This window comes from Aquarana catesbeiana, linkage group LG12 (assembly GCF_042186555.1).
Source record: "Aquarana catesbeiana isolate 2022-GZ linkage group LG12, ASM4218655v1, whole genome shotgun sequence".
Lineage (NCBI taxonomy): Eukaryota > Metazoa > Chordata > Amphibia > Anura > Ranidae > Aquarana > Aquarana catesbeiana.
The window spans coordinates 25,268,090-25,286,834 of record NC_133335.1 but is presented as its reverse complement, the minus strand read 5'-3'; the positions used below and the strand labels follow the sequence as shown (position 1 = coordinate 25,286,834).

The 18,745-nt window shown below is 42.4% G+C and overlaps 1 protein-coding gene across 2 annotated transcripts in view; it reads right to left on the bottom strand.

Moving 5' to 3' along the window:
* Positions 1–18,447, bottom strand: part of LOC141114016 (protein-tyrosine kinase 6-like) — a 77,515-nt gene extending 59,068 nt beyond the window's left edge. The window contains exons 1-2 of one of the 2 annotated variants that reach the window (XM_073607438.1): positions 17,974–18,447; positions 14,279–14,506 (exon numbers count right to left, since the gene is read on the bottom strand). In XM_073607438.1, the coding sequence (XP_073463539.1) occupies positions 14,279–14,506; positions 17,974–18,191 (446 nt within the window). In that variant the 5' untranslated portion in view covers positions 18,192–18,447. Of the gene's footprint in view, positions 1–14,278; positions 14,507–17,973 lie in introns of those variants that run through there. The other variant, XM_073607439.1, reaches the window with a different exon arrangement.
* Positions 18,448–18,745: the final 298 nt, after the last annotated feature.

Here is an 18,745-nt window from a genome sequence, read left to right as displayed (position 1 = left end):
ACCCCCCTTTAGGTCTAGGATACCCCCCTAACCCCCCCTAATAAAGTTTTAACCCCTTGATCACCCCCTGTCACCAGTGTCACTAAGCGATCATTTTTCTGATCGCTGTATTAGTGTCGCTGGTGACGCTAGTTAGGAACGTAAATATTTAGGTTCGCCGTCAGCGTTTTATAGTGACAGGGACCCCCATATACTACCTAATAAATGTTTTAACCCCTTGATTGCCCCCTAGTTAACCCTTTCACCACTGATCACCGTATAACCGTTACGGGTGACGCTGGTTAGTTCGTTTATTTTTTATAGTGTCAGGGGACCCGCCGTTTATTACCTAATAAAGGTTTAGCCCCCTGATCGCCCGGCGGTGATATGCGTCGCCCCAGGCAGCGTCAGATTAGCGCCAGTACCGCTAACACCCACGCACGCAGCATACGCCTCCCTTAGTGGTATAGTATCTGTACGGATCAATATCTGATCCGATCAGATCTATACTAGTGTCCCCAGCAGTTTAGGGTTCCCAAAAACGCAGTGTTAGCGGGATCAGCCCAGATACCCGCTAGCACCTGCGTTCTTCCCCTCCGCCCGGCCCAGCCCAAGTGCAGTATCGATCGATCACTGTCACTTACAAAACACTAAACGCATAACTGCAGCGTTCACAGAGTCAGGCCTGATCCCTGCGATCGCTAACAGTTTTCTTGGTAGCGTTTTGGTGAACTGGCAAGCACCAGCCCCAGGCAGCGTCAGGTTAGCGCCAGTACCACTAACACCTACGCACGCACCGTACACCTCCCTTAGTGGTATAGTATCTGAACGCATCAATATCTGATCCGATCAGATCTATACTAGCGTCCCCAGCAGTTTAGGGTTCCCACAAACGCAGTGTTAGCGGGATCAGCCCAGATACCTGCTAGCACCTGCGTTTTGCCCCTCCGCCCGGCCCAGCCCACCCAAGTGCAGTATCGATCGATCACTGACACTTACAAAACACTAAACGCATAACTGCAGCGTTCGCAGAGTCAGGCCTGATCCCTGCGATCGCTAACAGTTTTTTTGGTAGCGTTTTGGTGAACTGGCAAGCACCAGCCCCAGGCAGCATCAGGTTAGCGCCAGTACCGCTAACACCCACGCACACACCGTACACCTCCCTTAGTGGTATAGTATCTGATCGGATCAATATCTGATCTGATCAGATCTATACTAGCGTCCCCAGCAGTTTAGGGTTCCCACAAACGCAGTGTTAGCGGGATCAGCCCAGATACCTGCTAGCACCTGCGTTTTGCCCCTCCGCCCGGCCCAGCCCAGCCCAGCCCACCCAAGTGCAGTATCGATCGATCACTGTCACTTACAAAACACTAAACGCATAACTGCAGCGTTCGCAGAGTCAGGCCTGATCCCTGCGATCGCTAACAGTTTTTTTAGTAGCGTTTTGGTGAACTGGCAAGCACCAGCAGCCTAGTACACCCCGGTCGTAGTCAAACCAGCACTGCAGTAACACTTGGTGACATGGCGAGTCCCATAAATGCAGTTCAAGCTGGTGAGGTGGCAAGCACAAGTAGTGTCCCGCTGCCACCAAGAAGACAAACACAGGCCCGTCGTGCCCATAGTGCCCTTCCTGCTGCATTCGCCAATCCTAATTGGGAACCCACCACTTCTGCAGCACCCGTACTTCCCCCATTCACATCCCCAACCAAATGCAGTCGGCTGCATGAGAGGCATTTTCTTTATGTCCTCCCGAGTACCCCTACCCAACGAACCCCCCCAAAAAAGATGTCGTGTCTGCAGCAAGCGCGGATATAGGCGTGACACCCGCTATCATTGTCCCTCCTGTCCTGACAATCCTGGTCTTTGCATTGGTGAATGTTTTGAACACTACCATTCACTAGTTGAGTATTAGCGTAGGGTACAGCATTGCACAGACTAGGCACACTTTCACAGGGTCTCCCAAGATGCCATCGCATTTTGAGAGACCCGAACCTGGAACCGGTTACAGTTATAAAAGTTAGTTACAAAAAAAGTGTAAAAAAAAAAAAAAAACACAAACAAAAATATAAAATAAAAAAAAAATAGTTGTTGTTTTATTGTTCTCTCTCTCTATTCTCTCTCTATTGTTCTGCTCTTTTTTACTGTATTCTATTCTGCAATGTTTTATTGTTGTTATGTTTTATCATGTTTGCTTTTCAGATATGCAATTTTTTATACCTTACCGTTTACTGTGCTTTATTGTTAACCATTTTTTTGTCTTCAGGTACGCCATTCACGACTTTGAGTGGTTATACCAGAATGATGCCTGCAGGTTTAGGTATCATCTTGGTATCATTCTTTTCAGCCAGCGATTGGCTTTCATGTAAAAGCAATCCTAGCAGCTAATTAGCCTCTAGACTGCTTTTACAAGCAGTGGGAGGGAATGCCCCCCCCCCCCAACGTCTTCTGTGTTTTTCTCTGGCTCTCCTGTCTCAACAGGGAACCTGAGAATGCAGCCGGTGATTCAGCCAGCTGACCATAGAGCTGATCAGAGACCAGAGTGGCTCCAAACATCTCTATGGCCTAAGAAACCGGAAGCTACGAGCATTTTATGACTTAGATTTCGCCGGATGTAAACAGCGCCATTGGGAAATTGGGAAAGCATTTTATCACACCGATCTTGGTGTGGTCAGATGCTTTGAGGGCAGAGGAGAAATCTAGGGTCTAATAGACCCCAATTTTTGCAAAAAAGAGTACCTGTCACTACCTATTGCTATGATAGGGGATATTTACATTCCCTGAGATAACAATAAAAATGATTTTAAAAAAAAAATGAAAGGAACAGTTTAAAAATAAGATAAAAAAATAATAATAATAAAGAAAAAAAAAAAAAAAAAGCACCCCTGTCCCCCCTGCTCTCGCGCTAAGGCGAACGCAAGCGTCGGTCTGGCGTCAAATGTAAACAGCAATTGCACCATGCATGTGAGGTATCGCCGCGAAGGTCAGATCGAGGGCAGTAATTTTAGCAGTAGACATCCTCTGTAAATCTAAAGTGGTAACCTGTAAAGGCTTTTAAAGGCTTTTAAAAATGTATTTAGTTTGTCGCCACTGCACGTTTGTGCGCAATTTTAAAGCATGTCATGTTTGGTATCCATGTACTCGGCCTAAGATCATCTTTTTTATTTCATCAAACATTTGGGCAATATAGTGTGTTTTAGTGCATTAAAATTTAAAAAAGTGTGTTTTTTCCCCAAAAAATGCGTTTGAAAAATCGCTGCGCAAATACTGTGTGAAAAAAAAAAATGAAACACCCACCATTTTAATCTGTAGGGCATTTGCTTTAAAAAAATATATAATGTTTGGGGGTTCAAAGTAATTTTCTTGCAAAAAAAAAATATTTTTTTATGTAATCAAAAAGTGTCAGAAAGGGCTTTGTCTTCAAGTGGTTAGAAGAGTGTGTGATGTGTGACATAAGCTTCTAGATGTTGTGCATAAAATGCCAGGACAGTTCAAAACCCCCCCAAATGACCCCATTTTGGAAAGTAGACACCCCAAGCTATTTGCTGAGAGGCATGTCGAGTCCATGGAATATTTTATATTGTGACACAAGTTGCGGGAAAGAGACAATTTTTTATTTTTTTAATTTTTTTTGCGCAAAGTTGTCACTAAATGATATATTGCTCAAACATGCCATGGGAATATGTGAAATTACACCCCAAAATACATTCTGTTGCTTCTCCTGAGTACGGGGATACCACATATGTGAGACTTTTTGGGAGCCTAGCCGCGTACGGGACCCCGAAAACCAAGCACCGCCTTCAGGCTTTCTAAGGCCGTAAATTTTTGATTTCACTCTTCACTGCCTATCACAGTCTCGGAGGCCATGGAATGCCCAGGTGGCAAAAAACCCCCCCAAATGACCCCATTTAGGAAAGTAGACACCCCAAGCTATTTGATGAGAGGTATAGTGAGTATTTTGCAGACCTCACTTTTTGTCACAAAGTTTTGAAAATTGAAAAAAGAAAAAAAAAATTTTTTTTCTCGTCTTTCTTTATTTTCAAAAACAAATGAGAGCTGCAAAATACTCACCATGCCTCTCAGCAAATAGCTTGGGGTGTCTACTTTCCAAAATGGGGTCATTTGGGGGGGGTTTGTGCCACCTGGGCATTCCATGGCCTCCGAAACTGTAATAGGTAGTGAGAAGTAAAATCAAAAATGTACGCCCTTAGAAATCCTGAAGGCGGTGATTGGATTTCGGGGCCCCGTATGAAGCTAGGCTCCCAAAAAGTCCCACACATGTGGTATCCCCGTACTCAGGAGAAGCAGCTAAATGTATTTTGGGGTGCAATTCCACATATGCCCATGGCCTGTGTGAGCAATATATCATTTAGTGACAACTTTGTGCAAAAAAAAAAAAAAAAAAAAAAATTTGTCACTTTCCCGCAACTTGTGTCAAAATATAAAACATTCCATGGACTCAACATGCCTCAAAGCAAATAGCTTGGGGTGTCTACTTTCCAAAATGGGGTCATTTGGGGGGATTTTATGGCCTTCAAAACTGTGATAGGTAGTGAGGAGTAAAATCAAAAATGTACGCCCTTAGAAATCCTGAAGGTGGTGATTGGTTTTCGGGGCCCTGTACGCGGCTAGGCTCCCAAAAAGTCCCACACATGTGGTATCCCTGTACTCAGGAGAAGCAGCTAAATGTATTTTGGGGTGCAATTCCACATATGCCCATGGCCTGTGTGAGCAATATATCATTTAGTGACAACTTTTTGTAATTTTTTTTTTTTTTTTGTCATTATTCAATCACTTGGGACAAAAAAAATAAATATTCAATGGGCTCAACATGCCTCTCAGCAATTTCCTTGGGGTGTCTACTTTCCAAAATGGGGTCATTTGTGGGGGTTTTGTACTGCCCTGCCATTTTAGCACCTCAAGAAACGACATAGGCAGTCATAAATTAAAGGCTGTGTAAATTCCAGAAAATGTACCCTAGTTTGTAGGCGCTATAACTTTTGCGCAAACCAATAAATATACACTTATTGACATTTTTTCTACCAAAGACATGTGGCCGAATACATTTTGGCCTAAATGTATGACTAAAATTGAGTTTATTGGATTTTTTTTAGAACAAAAAGTAGAAAATATCATTTTTTTTCAAAATTTTCGGTCTTTTTCCGTGTATAGCGCAAAAAATAAAAACGGCAGAGGTGATCAAATACCATCAAAAGAAAGCTCTATTTGTGGGAAGAAAAGGACGCAAATTTTGTTTGGGTACAGCATTGCATGACCGCGCAATTAGCAGTTAAAGCGACGCAGTGCCGAATTGTAAAAAGTGCTCTGGTCAGGAAGGGGGCAAAACCTTCCGGGGCTGAAGTGGTTAAAAGAAAAAGCAAAAGCACTGTGTATTGATTGTGAATATAGGAACGCAGGATATCACGTTTCCACTATTGACCGGATTGTCCGATACCAATGCCTCCCACATATAATGGTCACAGAAGGACTGGTGTAAAAAGTGGTGGTAAAACACTGCAAAATAAATATGAGGAATCTATAACTAAAAATGAAACTAAATTAAAAGGCCAGATAGAGCAAGTTTGATACCTGAAGCATTCTGAGGGGTTCAAAAGTAATGAGGAATTACCTTGAATTGAATCAACAGTGAGTATTGGTAAGGGGCCTTACCAAGGCCTGTCAGGATATAGAGTCATTTGTTTGCAGGTCTCAGATAAGATGACAGCTGCTTACAGACTGGATCAATAGAACTATCAGAACCTAGCAGTGCACAAATGCTGCAGAAAAAGAATGACAGGTATCAATGAACGGCCTTTTCCCCATGCAGGGTACAAAAATTTTGAACAGGTAAGCAATCAAAGTTACCTGAGTGTAGTGGAGTGAATGGGCCAGCAGGGACGGGGAGGGAAAACACCACCTCCCCTTACACCAAGAAGCCTCTGACAGAGCGGTGGCGGCTACGAGGCCGCTACATATAGTCCCATCCATTGCGGCGGCGTCTGACGTCACTGCCGCGATGCGGACACACAGTGAGGCATTTCTCCACAACGATGCAGCGTCACGGCGAGGGGCGGGTGGGAGGTAACATCAGGCTGAACCGGCCAATCCGGCCGGCGCCTGAGATTCATACGTCACTGGCGCTGAATGGATCACCGCGCATGCGCCAACCAACAGCGGCGCACAGGATGAATTCTCCCTATATGGTGGGATTCCTTGAGCGCCATCTTTGTAGAGGGAAAAAGGCCTTAATCACAAGGGCACCTACAAGATATCATGGACAAAGAAGAGCAACAGAGTAGTTTTAACCAGGTACAATGCCCTGATTGAATGATTTATAATCTAACAGTACAAACAAAAAAAGCAACTTTAATATTGATTTGAATGAACCTAATATTAAAATTAAGTACTTACTGTGGCCAAAAACGGGTCACATCTCTGATTGTATGAATAGGTCTGGCTTTTCAAAAAAAGCCAGGACATGATTGAAGAAGTGAAACAGATCAAAATTAAAGCCCCCAAAGAGAAAGATGTTGTTGGACAAAATAAAAAGGAGCATATCCAGGATAAATTTATTGTATTCTGCCGAGACTCCAGGGTTCTCAGAAATGAAGCCCTCCACAACTTCCAACCCCAATTCATGGGGGATGGAGTTGTAGAGGGCTTCCACGTCCAAAGCCACCAACCAAGAATCCGGGGGCACAGAAATACCATCCAAGACATGAAGGAGGTCACCCGTATCCTGAAGATACGATACTAATTTTGTGAGTGTTTTTAAATGTGACTTTGTACATATATTCTTGTTTCGTTTTTTCATTATTTAGTGCCTAAGTATGCAGCTGACTTTTTTCCCAAGCCTGTCATATGCCCCCTACATATCATTGGATTTATCAATTGATTTTAAAACCGGTCCCCTTTGCCATGATTTTCCTCCCTCTCCTTTGGTTCACACGGACACCAGGGGCACCTAAGGGGGTTGCGAATAATCAATCGCTTACCACTTAGTGGCCCTAGAGGTGCAGATCCCCACGCTTTGCAGAGGTCAGGAAATAAGGGTTTACAGTTTCCATTTTCCACATTTAATTTTAATTTTGATCTGTTTCACTTCTTCAATCATGTCCTGGCTTTTTTTGAAAAGCCAGACCTATTCATACAATCAGAGATGTGACCCGTTTTTGGCCACAGTAAGTACTTAATTTTAATATTAGGTTCATTCAAATCAATATTAAAGTTGCTTTTTTTGTTTGTACTGTTAGATTATAAATCAGAAAGGCAGCAGGACCAGACGGGGTGTCAGGCCATATACTAAGGGGATGTGCAGACCAGTTAGCAGGTGTTTTTACTGATATTTTTAATTTGTCATTAAAGCAGGCTGCAGTACCTTCTTGTTTTAAATCTACTACTATTGTCCCAATACCTAAAAAATCAGCGGTATCATGCTTAAATGATTATCGCCCAGTTGCCCTAACTCCTATCATCATGAAATGTTTTGAGAGGCTCGTATTATCACATCTTAAGGCAAGCATTCCTGTTGATCTGGATAAGTATCAGTTTGCCTATCGTGCAAATAGGTGCACAGATGATGCAATTGCTATTGCATTGCATGCTGCCTTGACACATCTTGAGCACCCAAACACATATGTTAGGATGTTATTCATTGATTTTAGCTCTGCATTTAACACAGTAGTCCCTGACAAATTAGTGAAAAAGTTAAAAGCTTTGGGCCTATGTCCATTGCTGCGCTCATGGATTATGGATTTTCTAACAAACAGGCCACAAATGGTGAGAATAGGAGATCAGATGTCTAACACTATTATTTTGAATACAGGGGTACCACAGGGATGTGTGTTAAGTCCGGCCTTGTTTACATTGTTCACTCACGACTGTACTCCCATACATGCGTCTAACACTATAGTGAAGTTTGCTGATGACACCACTTTAGTGGGACTCATACAAGATAATGATGAGACAGCTTATAGGCAGGAAATTCAACATTTGGTTGAGTGGTGTAGAGAAAATGATTTAATACTCAATACGGCAAAAACTAAAGAAATAATAGTGGATTATAGGAGATCAAGAAAGATCAATCATTGCCCGGTTCATATAGGTGGTGAGGAGGTGGAAAGGGTGGACACTATTAAATTTTTGGGAGTGCATATTACAAGGGAGTTATCATGGTCTCAAAATACTTTTTTTCTAGTGAAAAAAGCGCAGCAGAGACTGTTTTTCCTTCGGAGACTGAAGCAGGCTGGATTGCCCTTAAGGCTTCTGGTCAATTTCTATCATTGTACCATTGAGAGTATTCTTCTCCACTGCGCTGTAGTGTGGTATGCCAGCTGCAGGGCGGAGGATAAGAAGTGCCTGTTTCGTGTGGTGAAAACCGCAAAGCGGATCATAGGAACAGATCTACCAAATTTGGACACAGCATATGCCAGCCGATTAAAAAAGCGGGCAAAAGCTATTAGTATTGATCCAACCCACCCAGGTTACAATGTGTTTGTCCCATTGCCATCAGGGAAAAGATATAGAACACTTAAAACGCACACTAATCGCTTAAAGCATAGTTTTTTTCCTAGGGCCGTATTGTCCATAATCCCATCAGGTACAGTGTTTTAGGAATTTTATGTAGAATTTTAACATTCTTTTATTTATTTATTTTTAAATAACATTTTATATCTTGATATATTTAAATAGATATGTGGGCATGTGCTAGGAGTATGTATGTGTGGTTTTCTTGAGAAATGTTTTATTGCTGCTGTAAAGGGTATCCGAAAAAATTTTGTTGTATGTATACAATGACAATAAAGTATATCTAAATCATTCAATCAGGGCATTGTACCTGGTTAAAACGACTCTGTTGCTCTTCTTTGTCCATGATATCTTGTAGGTGCCCTTGTGATTAAGGCCTTTTTCCCTCTACAAAGATGGCGCTCAAGGACTCAAACCATATAGGGAGAATTCATCCTGTGCGCCGCTGTTGGTTGGCGCATGCGCGGTGATCCATTCAGCGCCAGTGACGTATGAATCTCAGGCGCCGGCCGGATTGGCCGGTTCAGCCTGATGTTACCTCCCACCCGCCCCTCGCCGTGACGCTGCATCGTTGTGGGGAAATGCCTCACTGTGTGTCCGCATCGCGGCGGTGACGTCAGACGCCGCCGCGATGGATGGGACTATATGTAGCGGCCTCGTAGCCGCCACCGCTCTGTCAGAGGCTTCTTGGTGTAAGGGGAGGTGGTGTTTTCCCTCCCCGTCCCTGCTGGCCCATTCACTCCACTACACTCAGGTAACTTTGATTGCTTACCCGTTCAAAATTTTTGTACCCTGCACGGGGAAAAGGCCGTTCATTGATACCTGTCATTCTTTTTCTGCAGAATTTGTGCACTGCTAGGTTCTGATAGTTCTATTGATCCAGTCTGTAAGCAGCTGTCATCTTATCTGAGACCTGCAAACAAATGACTCTATATCCTGACAGGCCTTGGTAAGGCCCCTTACCAATACTCACTGTTGATTCAATTCAAGGTAATTCCTCATTACTTTTGAACCCCTCAGAATGCTTCAGGTATCAAACTTGCTCTATCCGGCCTTTTAATTTAGTTTCATTTTTAGTTATAGATTCCTCATATTTATTTTGCAGTGTTTTACCACCACTTTTTACATCAGTCCCTCTGTGACCATTATATGCGGGAGGCATTGGTATCGGACGATCCGGTCAATAGTGGAAACGTGATATCCTGCGTTCCTATATTCACAATCAATACACAGTGCTTTTGCTTTTTCTTTTAAACAGGCTTGGTAAGATAGTTGTATTTACACTTTTGTGAACCCATATATGTTGTTTTAACATTATGTCCATATATTGAGATTTGACTGTCATAGTGTAATAATCCTTATGAATATCTATTAACAACATTGATGTAATTTTTGTAATAACCATATGCAACTACTGTTTTTCACCCATGCACTGGTAGCATGGTTTACATTTAACCCAGTGGTTTTTACCTGTATCTTCTCTGTCATCCACAGTTGAGACCATTTATGTACCATAAACTCCTGATGAAGCTCAAGAAGTTGAGCGAAACATGTTGAGTCGCAAATTGGTATTCATCAAATGATGGGCCTTGTGTGCCGTTTCTAAAAGTGGATCTTTTTAATTATATGTGATTATGTGTAGTTTTCTAAATAAAAATTGTTTTTATATAATTTGTTTAGTTGCATATATATACATATATTCTTTGTAGTTCAAGTTACCCGTAATTATTTTCAGCACCGTTAAAATCCTGGGGATATAATTGCCCCATTTCCATGTCTTTATATATTTTCTGATTTTGGGATGTGGTGCTTCAGGGAAAACTGTTCTCTGTCCTCTATATATTTAATTTACAATATGTCAATAAGCCTGGCATAATGGGCTGTTGCTTTGAAGATGGCAGGCTAATGGATGTTGATTGATATAATTACTTAGGGCTGGAAAACTGGAATGTTTTCTACACATCCTTTAAAACAGCCATTATCAGTTGATGATTAGCCATGAACTTGGGTTTGGCCATACAGGTAAGGTAAGCTCACCCATATTTATAATAGGTTTGTACCCTGACTGTACAGACCTGCCAGACCACATTTTAATAACCTTCTGCTCAGCTTAGCTGTCTCAAAAGAATTTATGAAAGTGCTAGGATTTTATGATCTGCTAAGAAAGTTCAATAGAATTTAAGGTGTCTGTAGGTAAAAATGTGTGCTGGTTGTGGGGTAATGAAATGTGTCAATTCTCTTCCTATCCAGCAGACAAAAGATTTAATTCTCTTTTGTGTTGCAGCCTTTGTCAATTTGTCAGGAGAAGGAAGGCAGTCCCGACATAACACCAGCATCGGTAACAAGATAAGCATTAATGTGTTCTGTCATCTGCCCACAAGATGTCCGTGGCCATAAAAAACTCCCACATTCTTCTAATATGCCCTGAAAAAATTAGATTCTTGACATAGAAAAACCATAACAAGTTAGCATTAGCTATTAGGGATCGTGTCTGCTGACCTTGCCCTTGAATGGATGGCATCAGTTTGAGATGCTTCTAATGCTGCGTACACACGAGCGGAATGTCCAACAGAAAAAGTCAGACGGAGTCGTTTCATCGTATTATCAGCTCGTGTGTATGCCTCATAGGACCTTTTATTTCTATAATTCTGACGGACCTAGAAATAGAACATGTTCTAAATCTTTCCGACGGAACCCATTCCTATCGGGAAAACCGCTCGTCTGTATGCAGCTCCGAAGGACCTGCAACAATGCATGCTCTGAAGCAAGTAAAAGACGGAAGCTATTAGCTACTGGCTATTGAACTTCCTTTTTCTAGTCCGTTGTACGTGCTGTACGTCACCGCGTTCTGGACGGTCGGACTTTGGTGTGATCATGTGTACGCAAGACTGTTTCAGCGGAATCCTGTCGGAACTCCGTCGGATAGACCATCAGAGTTTAGTCCGACGGGAAAAGCGGTCGTGTGTACACGGCATTAGACCATTCAGAATTCATTGACAGGTGCAGTTGACCTGCAGTTGAGTTCTTTCTGACTTCCATTTGACCTGCTTCAAGTGGGTTTTGCACTCCGATAGACTTGTATGGTAAGGCAAACCTACTTGAAGCAAACAAAAGCCCATCAACACAAATTCTTGGTCCCTTTTTAATTAACAACGTTCAAAGCAGTATCAGTATAATGCTCCGTACACACGGTCGGATTTTCCGAGGAAAAATGTTCGATGGGAGACTTTTGTCGGAAATTCCGACCGTGTGTAGGCTCCATCGGACATTTTCCATCGAAATTTCTATCGCACAACATTTGAGATCTGGTTCTCAAATTTTCCGACCACAAAATCCGTTGTCGGAAATTCCGATCGTGTGTACACAATTCCGACGCACGAAGTGCCACGCATGCTCGGAATCAAGCAGAAGAGCCGCACTGGCTATTGAACTTCATTTTTCTCGGCTTGTCGTACGTGTTGTACATCACCGCGTTCTTGACGTTCTCAATTTCCGACCAACTTTGTGTGACCGTGTGTATGCAAGACAAGTTTGAGCCAACATCTGTCGGAAAATAACCATGGATTTTGTTGTCAGAATTTGCGATCATGTGCACGCGGCATAAGGCTCATAGAAGAAGTCCACAATAGTGAACAATAAACTGATTATGATGTATGCAACTGTTACTACTATCAAGTCCTACCCCTCTTTTATGATGGTATTATGTGTAACAGGCATAAACCCCCGCTCAGACAGCCACCCACTCTTTTCCTTCCCCTGCTCCCTCATTGGCTAGGGGTAGGGGACCAGTCAGCAGCAAAGTAGGGGAGGATCATGGGACATGTAGTCCCAAGGACTGGCTGCCAGAGGGAGCAAACTACAGCACCCAGGATGCAGGAGAGGAGAGCTAAGGAGCCCTGGAGGAGACCACAAGGCAGAGGGAGAGAGATACTATGAAGCAGAGGGACCCGGAGAGCAAGAAGAGAAGGGATGACCAGATGGCCTTGCTTGTGGGGCAGAGTGATCACTGCTAGGACAGAGTGGTGACCCCCTCTGCCAGTCATCTGCTGTGTGGGCACCCGTACAGACATCGCTGTGTCGCCGAGCATTTGGGTTGCCAGGTGGGCATTCAGTGTCAGCGGATCCTTCAAGAGCCTGTTCCAGGACATCTTATTCCTTTGAGCTTCTGTATCTTCAGGATTGGTGAGCGGGCAGAAGCCCACCTTGTGCACACACAAAAAGAGACACTGCAGCAGACATCTTTATCTCATCTTCCCACATTAGAGTCTTCACATGAGACACTTTACATAAGTTACTCCTTGCTACTGGGCATTGTTACACAATGATCTCTTTTGGGCCCTTTGTTGAGCTACTGTAGATAAAGACGCCGGATATCTACACTGCAAGGACTCCTCACTTCTTTCTCTCACAACTCCAAGGACTTGGTGCAAAATATTAGCACACATTAAGGAGGAGCGCTTACTTAAAGGTTTAAAGCTGTCTTCTAATGCCCCGTACACACGGTCGGATTTTCCGATGGAATGTGTGATAGGACCTTGTTGTCGGAAATTCTGACCGTGTGTAGGCTCCATCACACATTTTCCATCGGATTTTCCGACACACAAAGTTTGAGAGCAGGCTATAAAATTTTCCGACAACAAAATCCGTTGTCGGAAATTCCGATCGTGTGTACACAAATCCGACGGACAAAGTGCCATGCATGCTCAGAATAAATAAAGAGATGAAAGCTATTGGCCACTGCCCCGTTTATAGTCCCGATGTACGTGTTTTATGTCACTGCGTTTAGAACGATCGGATTTTCCGACAACTTTGTGTGACCGTGTGTATGCAAGACAGGTTTGAGCCAACATCCGTTGGAAAAAATCCTAGGATTTTGTTGTCGGAATGTCCGAACAAAGTCCGACCGTGTGTACGGGGCATTAGTGTATGGTTGTTTATTACATTGTTCATTTAAGTTCTAGGCCAGTGGTCTCAGGATTTTAAGGGAGTAGATTGACATACAGGTAGTGATTCTTTCCCCCTTTCATGCCTGAGCCCATAGGCTATCTCAGGGCCTGTGGGTTGCTTAAATTGTGATTCACTTGTATTGAATACCTTTTTTTGTGTGCAGTTGCCAAATATCAGAGTTTACTGTTTTGTTTGCTGCCAAGCTTCTTTGTAAAATACTCTTGCTCTGCTACAGGCTGGTGTCCTATTACCTTGTGTCTGCAGTAAAAATGTGTGCCTGAGGGGCTGGGACTGTTCTTGGCGTTGAGGGGCAGAACATAAAACCAAACGTTATCAAGCAGCTCCTTTGGAGGTGGCGCTACATTTGTAACTTTTTAATGGAAACTTTTGTATTTGAATCCCCAAAGTGTTGAAGTAGAGATTTTTTTTATTCCAAGGACTTTAAGTTTTCAAGAAAAGACATAGTTGTTAACAATTAAATCTTGACAGTACAATTGTGTAGTCGTCAATTGGGACTCATACCTCTGCAGGAAGAGGTAATACAAAGAGTGGATAATTCACTACTGTACGTAGGGAAATACAATAACTGAGTAAACAGTATTAAACACTTTTCCCTATTCATCTTTACTATTATTGCAAGAGTTCCCCCCTAGGTATAGCGTTTTTCAGCCATGGGTGTCTTCAGTTGAGTGAAATGGCAGAATTAATAAGACGCATATTCTCAACATGGAGTTCTAATCAAGGGTATAGGTTTAATAAGGGTAAACCATATTACTTCACTAATTAGCAAGATGTTCACATCCCAATCTTCTCTGTCTACTTGACTTACCTCTGCTCTTCCACAGGCTTTTCTCTGACCAGGTGAACACAAGGCACATATCCCGTTACGGTGTCCTCTAGTCCAGTCACCTGCACCCTGCTCACCAGCCAGCGATCCTTTTCCATTGAAAGGACTTGGAGCCGTTCCCTGGCTTTAACTGTGATCTCGTCTTCAGCCGTGGCCTGGGAGTCCTTCATACTCACATATTTATCCGACAGGCCACTTATTATGTCATCCCTAAGTTGAAATGGCAACCAAAATACGATTTTTTTAAATACAAGGCTTTATTTCATTTAAAGACATACCAGATACAAAGCACACATCATCTAGATCTCACCACGTGAAGTCAATAAAGTAGAAGACATAGAAATATAAGAGAACAGGGTTTGGGACTTTATATGAGCCATGCAGCCAGGTAGACATCTCAGCATAATACTGCGATAGTGTCTGGTGAGTAAACCAACGATTGTGACCATATATCTAAACATGATTTAAGAGATGAAAAAAAAAATATTATGCATATTTATAAATAAATATGCACAATAAAATGTGCAATAAATATTTAATAAAACGTTTAAAGCGATATCATACTATCGAGGCTTTTTATTCCCGATTATTCCTGAGATACTGCGTGGGAAGCCCAGGATCCTGTTACCATAAGAGAATCCAGGGGTGGTTCACAAGCGTGAATTGACTGAGCGTAATTGCTACGTCACACGCTCCAAGGTGAGCATTTAATACCTAGGGGGTCATTGGAATAAGAGCACCAATGCATGATCTGCAACACCTGTCAATCATTTTTAGACGCATGGATTTATAAGCATGTCAGCAGAGCTACTACTGGATACCACGCATTTGCACTTTTTTCAACAGGACTGTCACAGCATTGTTTTATAAAGAGACTTGTTTTTTGCACAATAGCACTTTTTTGCTGTTTAAAGTGGGACTAGTGTTGTTCCCTATATACCACTGGACACTTATATCTGTGTTACAAAGCACTTGGATGCACATGAGCACTTTAATATTAATGTTTTAATTGACATATTTATTGTTTTTATTTTATTTTTGTCATATCACATCTATGTCACATATGTCACTTACGTCACATTAACACTACACGTGTTTGTTTTGATCTTCAGCGCACATTTATTGTGTAATATTCTAAAGCGCAGCGTATAATCTACTATTTTTGTCTATGTGCACGAGCTTATGAGACATGTGTAATGCTTGCAGCTGGTTAGTCAAATCTAATAGGCTTTGGGTTGATTGAGGCTCGCAGGAATTTTATTACTTTCCTAACAAAGTTTTGTTGGCGGAAAATTTGAGAACCTGCTAGCCAACATTTGTTGGCGGAAAGTCCGACAACAAATGTTCGATGGAGCATACACACGGTCAGACTTTCAGCCAACAAGCTCACATCCAACATTTCCCATCGGAAAGTCCGATCGTGTGTATGCGGCATAGGACCCCTTTCACACTGAGGCGCTTAAAAACTGCCCACAAAATGCCGGGCGCTTTTCAAGCGTTAGCGGTGCGCTTTTTTGAAGGTCATGTAACGCAAAAGAACCATTTTGAGCCGCTTTTGAAGCGCTTTTCGTGCGCTTTTCAGGTGCTTTAAGGCACCTCCCATTCATTTCAATGGGCGCTTTTTTAGCCCTTGAAACATGCTCCGAAGATGCTTCTTGCAGGAGTTTTTTCACCGCCCCGCCATCGCACCACCCCAGTGTGAAAGTATTCATTGATTTTAATGGAAATTGATTTTCATGAGCTTTTGAGGCGTTTTTTTTTTTTTTGCGTGAAAGTGCCTCAGTGTAAAAGGGGTCTAAATGACACTGAAGTGCAGAACATTTTTTAGCAAGCCAATGGGCCCCACTGGAGGCTCGAGACCCGGACACCAGCTCCCCCTTGTAATCCTTCACTGACCATAGCTTCCTTTTAGTGTCTATGAGCACACCTCTTGTTTTTGGTTTTTCAATATGTGACAAAGAATGGCAAGGTCAGCTCCTTTTACCTATATGACTGCCTGAGTTCAAACAAAATAGGTATTTGTTTTCCCTTGTTTGCTTTTGCTTAGCTACTAGGATACAGCCTTACCAGCTGCCTATGCTGATATTGGCTGCTTTCTGTTTTTTTGTTTCTTCCCACATTAGAATAAGGGATGGTGAGGTGAAATTTTAATGAACAAAAAAAAACATATCGTCTGTGGCCAGCTTAAGAGGAGATTTTCCTTACCTTGATAAGATTTCCTCCCTCTCCCTGTTCTAAATCCATACCAACAAATAAAGGGAAATCTCTTCAATAGGGGCACAGACAAAAAAAAAGAACTCAACAGGGGCTCTACCTTGCTGTAGATATTACCTTACTTTTTAATCTGTAAAGACAATGTTCTTGTAGGACTCCTTCCTGCTCTATTTCTTATCCTGTCCCTTTATTAGAGAGCAAATGCATCAAAACTTGCTTGTGGCGCACTCTTGGTATGCAAACCCAAATAATCCAACTTTATATAATATTTAACATTTAAATTAAAACTAAAGTCATTGTTGCGGACAGTTGCAAGTATGTGTGAAGCCGGCCCACTACCCCAAGACACCTCTGTAAAGTGTGCATTGTCTAGGAATAGGTATGGTTGGGGACTATATCAGTGCCCATCCCCAAATAATTGCACTGCATAAAACTAAAACTATTGGGTGGTGGCTGCTGTACCCTAGATGGGTGGGGGCGATCGGCCATGCCACCGGATGGGTCCAGGGAGCATCTGGTTGGAGCGCCCCAGGGATCTCTGCGTTTGTTTGGCTGGGTTCCTCCACCCTTCCTGTAATGGGTCGGATGGAGCACATGAACTACATTAGTTTTAAGTTTTGATTACAGGACATTCTCCCTTTGGGCTTTTGACTTATTTGCTGACTATAACACAGTGTCCATCTGATTGCCCTGGAGGAAGAGCAAGTCTTAAAACGCGTTGGAAATTTGGGCAGGAGTCTATTTTCTGTATACATACTGTATGCCTGTTTAAGCTCGGAGGAATAAAGTTTTGTATAAACTGGGTCTGTTTGCTTTAGTGACTTATAAAATCCCCACCACCCAATATTTTTTTTCTATGTTTTCTGTAAAGTGTGGCCCTACACTCGTGTATGATAGTACTCAGATTAGGTCACTGGTTGGGGCTAAGCCTGTAAATGCATCAAGGTGTTGCCAGCACACCTTAATCCCCTGCAATCACATTTTTTTAAATGAACATTTACCCATCATGTCCTACAGAAAGGTGCAACCTTTTGGGGCCACCAGGGATCCATTCATCAGAAAAAGGGACATTTTGCCTTATGAAGGGATCCCTGATTGTACCAAATGATTGAACTTTTCTGTATGACATAATAAGGAAATGTCATAAATGTATAGTAACACACACGTGTGCATTGGAAAGTTCACATTGTGAACTTATGTGCGCTAATACGCTAATAAAAAAAATCACTGCATGAACATAGTGGATAAAGGGGCCTTATAGCTCATCTGTAGGCTAAATATCAGGAATCTCTTGTCTTACACTTGCCGGGCCACATTTGATATGCAAATCATGACTCACTCACAAAGACATCACTCTGCCCCACCCGCAGCTCCATTTTAAGCAAGAAAAAGGTAACAGCCCTCACTACATTTTTTTTTTCTAGCCTTCCTGACCTTTACATAAACCCAGTGCTTCTACTTACATCTTGTTCTCCTTCGTCCTTTCCTCCGCCAAATAGTTAGATGGTACAAATCCTTTCTCACCAGTTTTGCTGCCATCAGAGTTTATCTTCTCGGCTTCCCACCATTCTTGGTCTGTTTTCACAACCTGAAACTGGTCCCCTGCCTTGAAACTTAAGTCACTCTCCATGGAGCCAATGAAGTCATACAGAGCGATGTACGTATGTACCGGCTTGCTCATGATCACGTAGCCTTCAGACAACCAGGAGATAACCAGATCCCAATGGAAGTGCAATGGAAGTTACAAGGCCACGAAAAACAAGTCTCAGTTTTACCAGCTAGAAAATTCCAAATGTGGCATCGCTCCCAAGAGAGAGGTGCATAGATTATGTATATGCCAATGGCTGGGTCAGTCTTAAATGATTACTGGTTACAATTCTGATTATACTTCCTCATTGCTGTAAGATTTAAATCTCTTTAAATGACAAAGGACAAGCCAGTAGGGAGGGGACAGGAGCAACAATACAATGTCATATACTTTCGTTTCACTTTCAATTTCTTCAATCTAGGAAGGGCAAAGGTATAGGACTTAATATAATTTAGGCATTTGTCGTTGGGATGAACAGATTTAATTGGAGCTGATTTTCCCTATAATTACCAGGAAATTCTCAAGTTTTCCCTTTGAGTTGCTTAGACATACCGATACTTTGCATGGGAAAATACATTTTAAATAGAGGTTGAGTGTTTTGGAGTATATTATTATTATACATGTTTTATAATAATGATCAGTGTTGT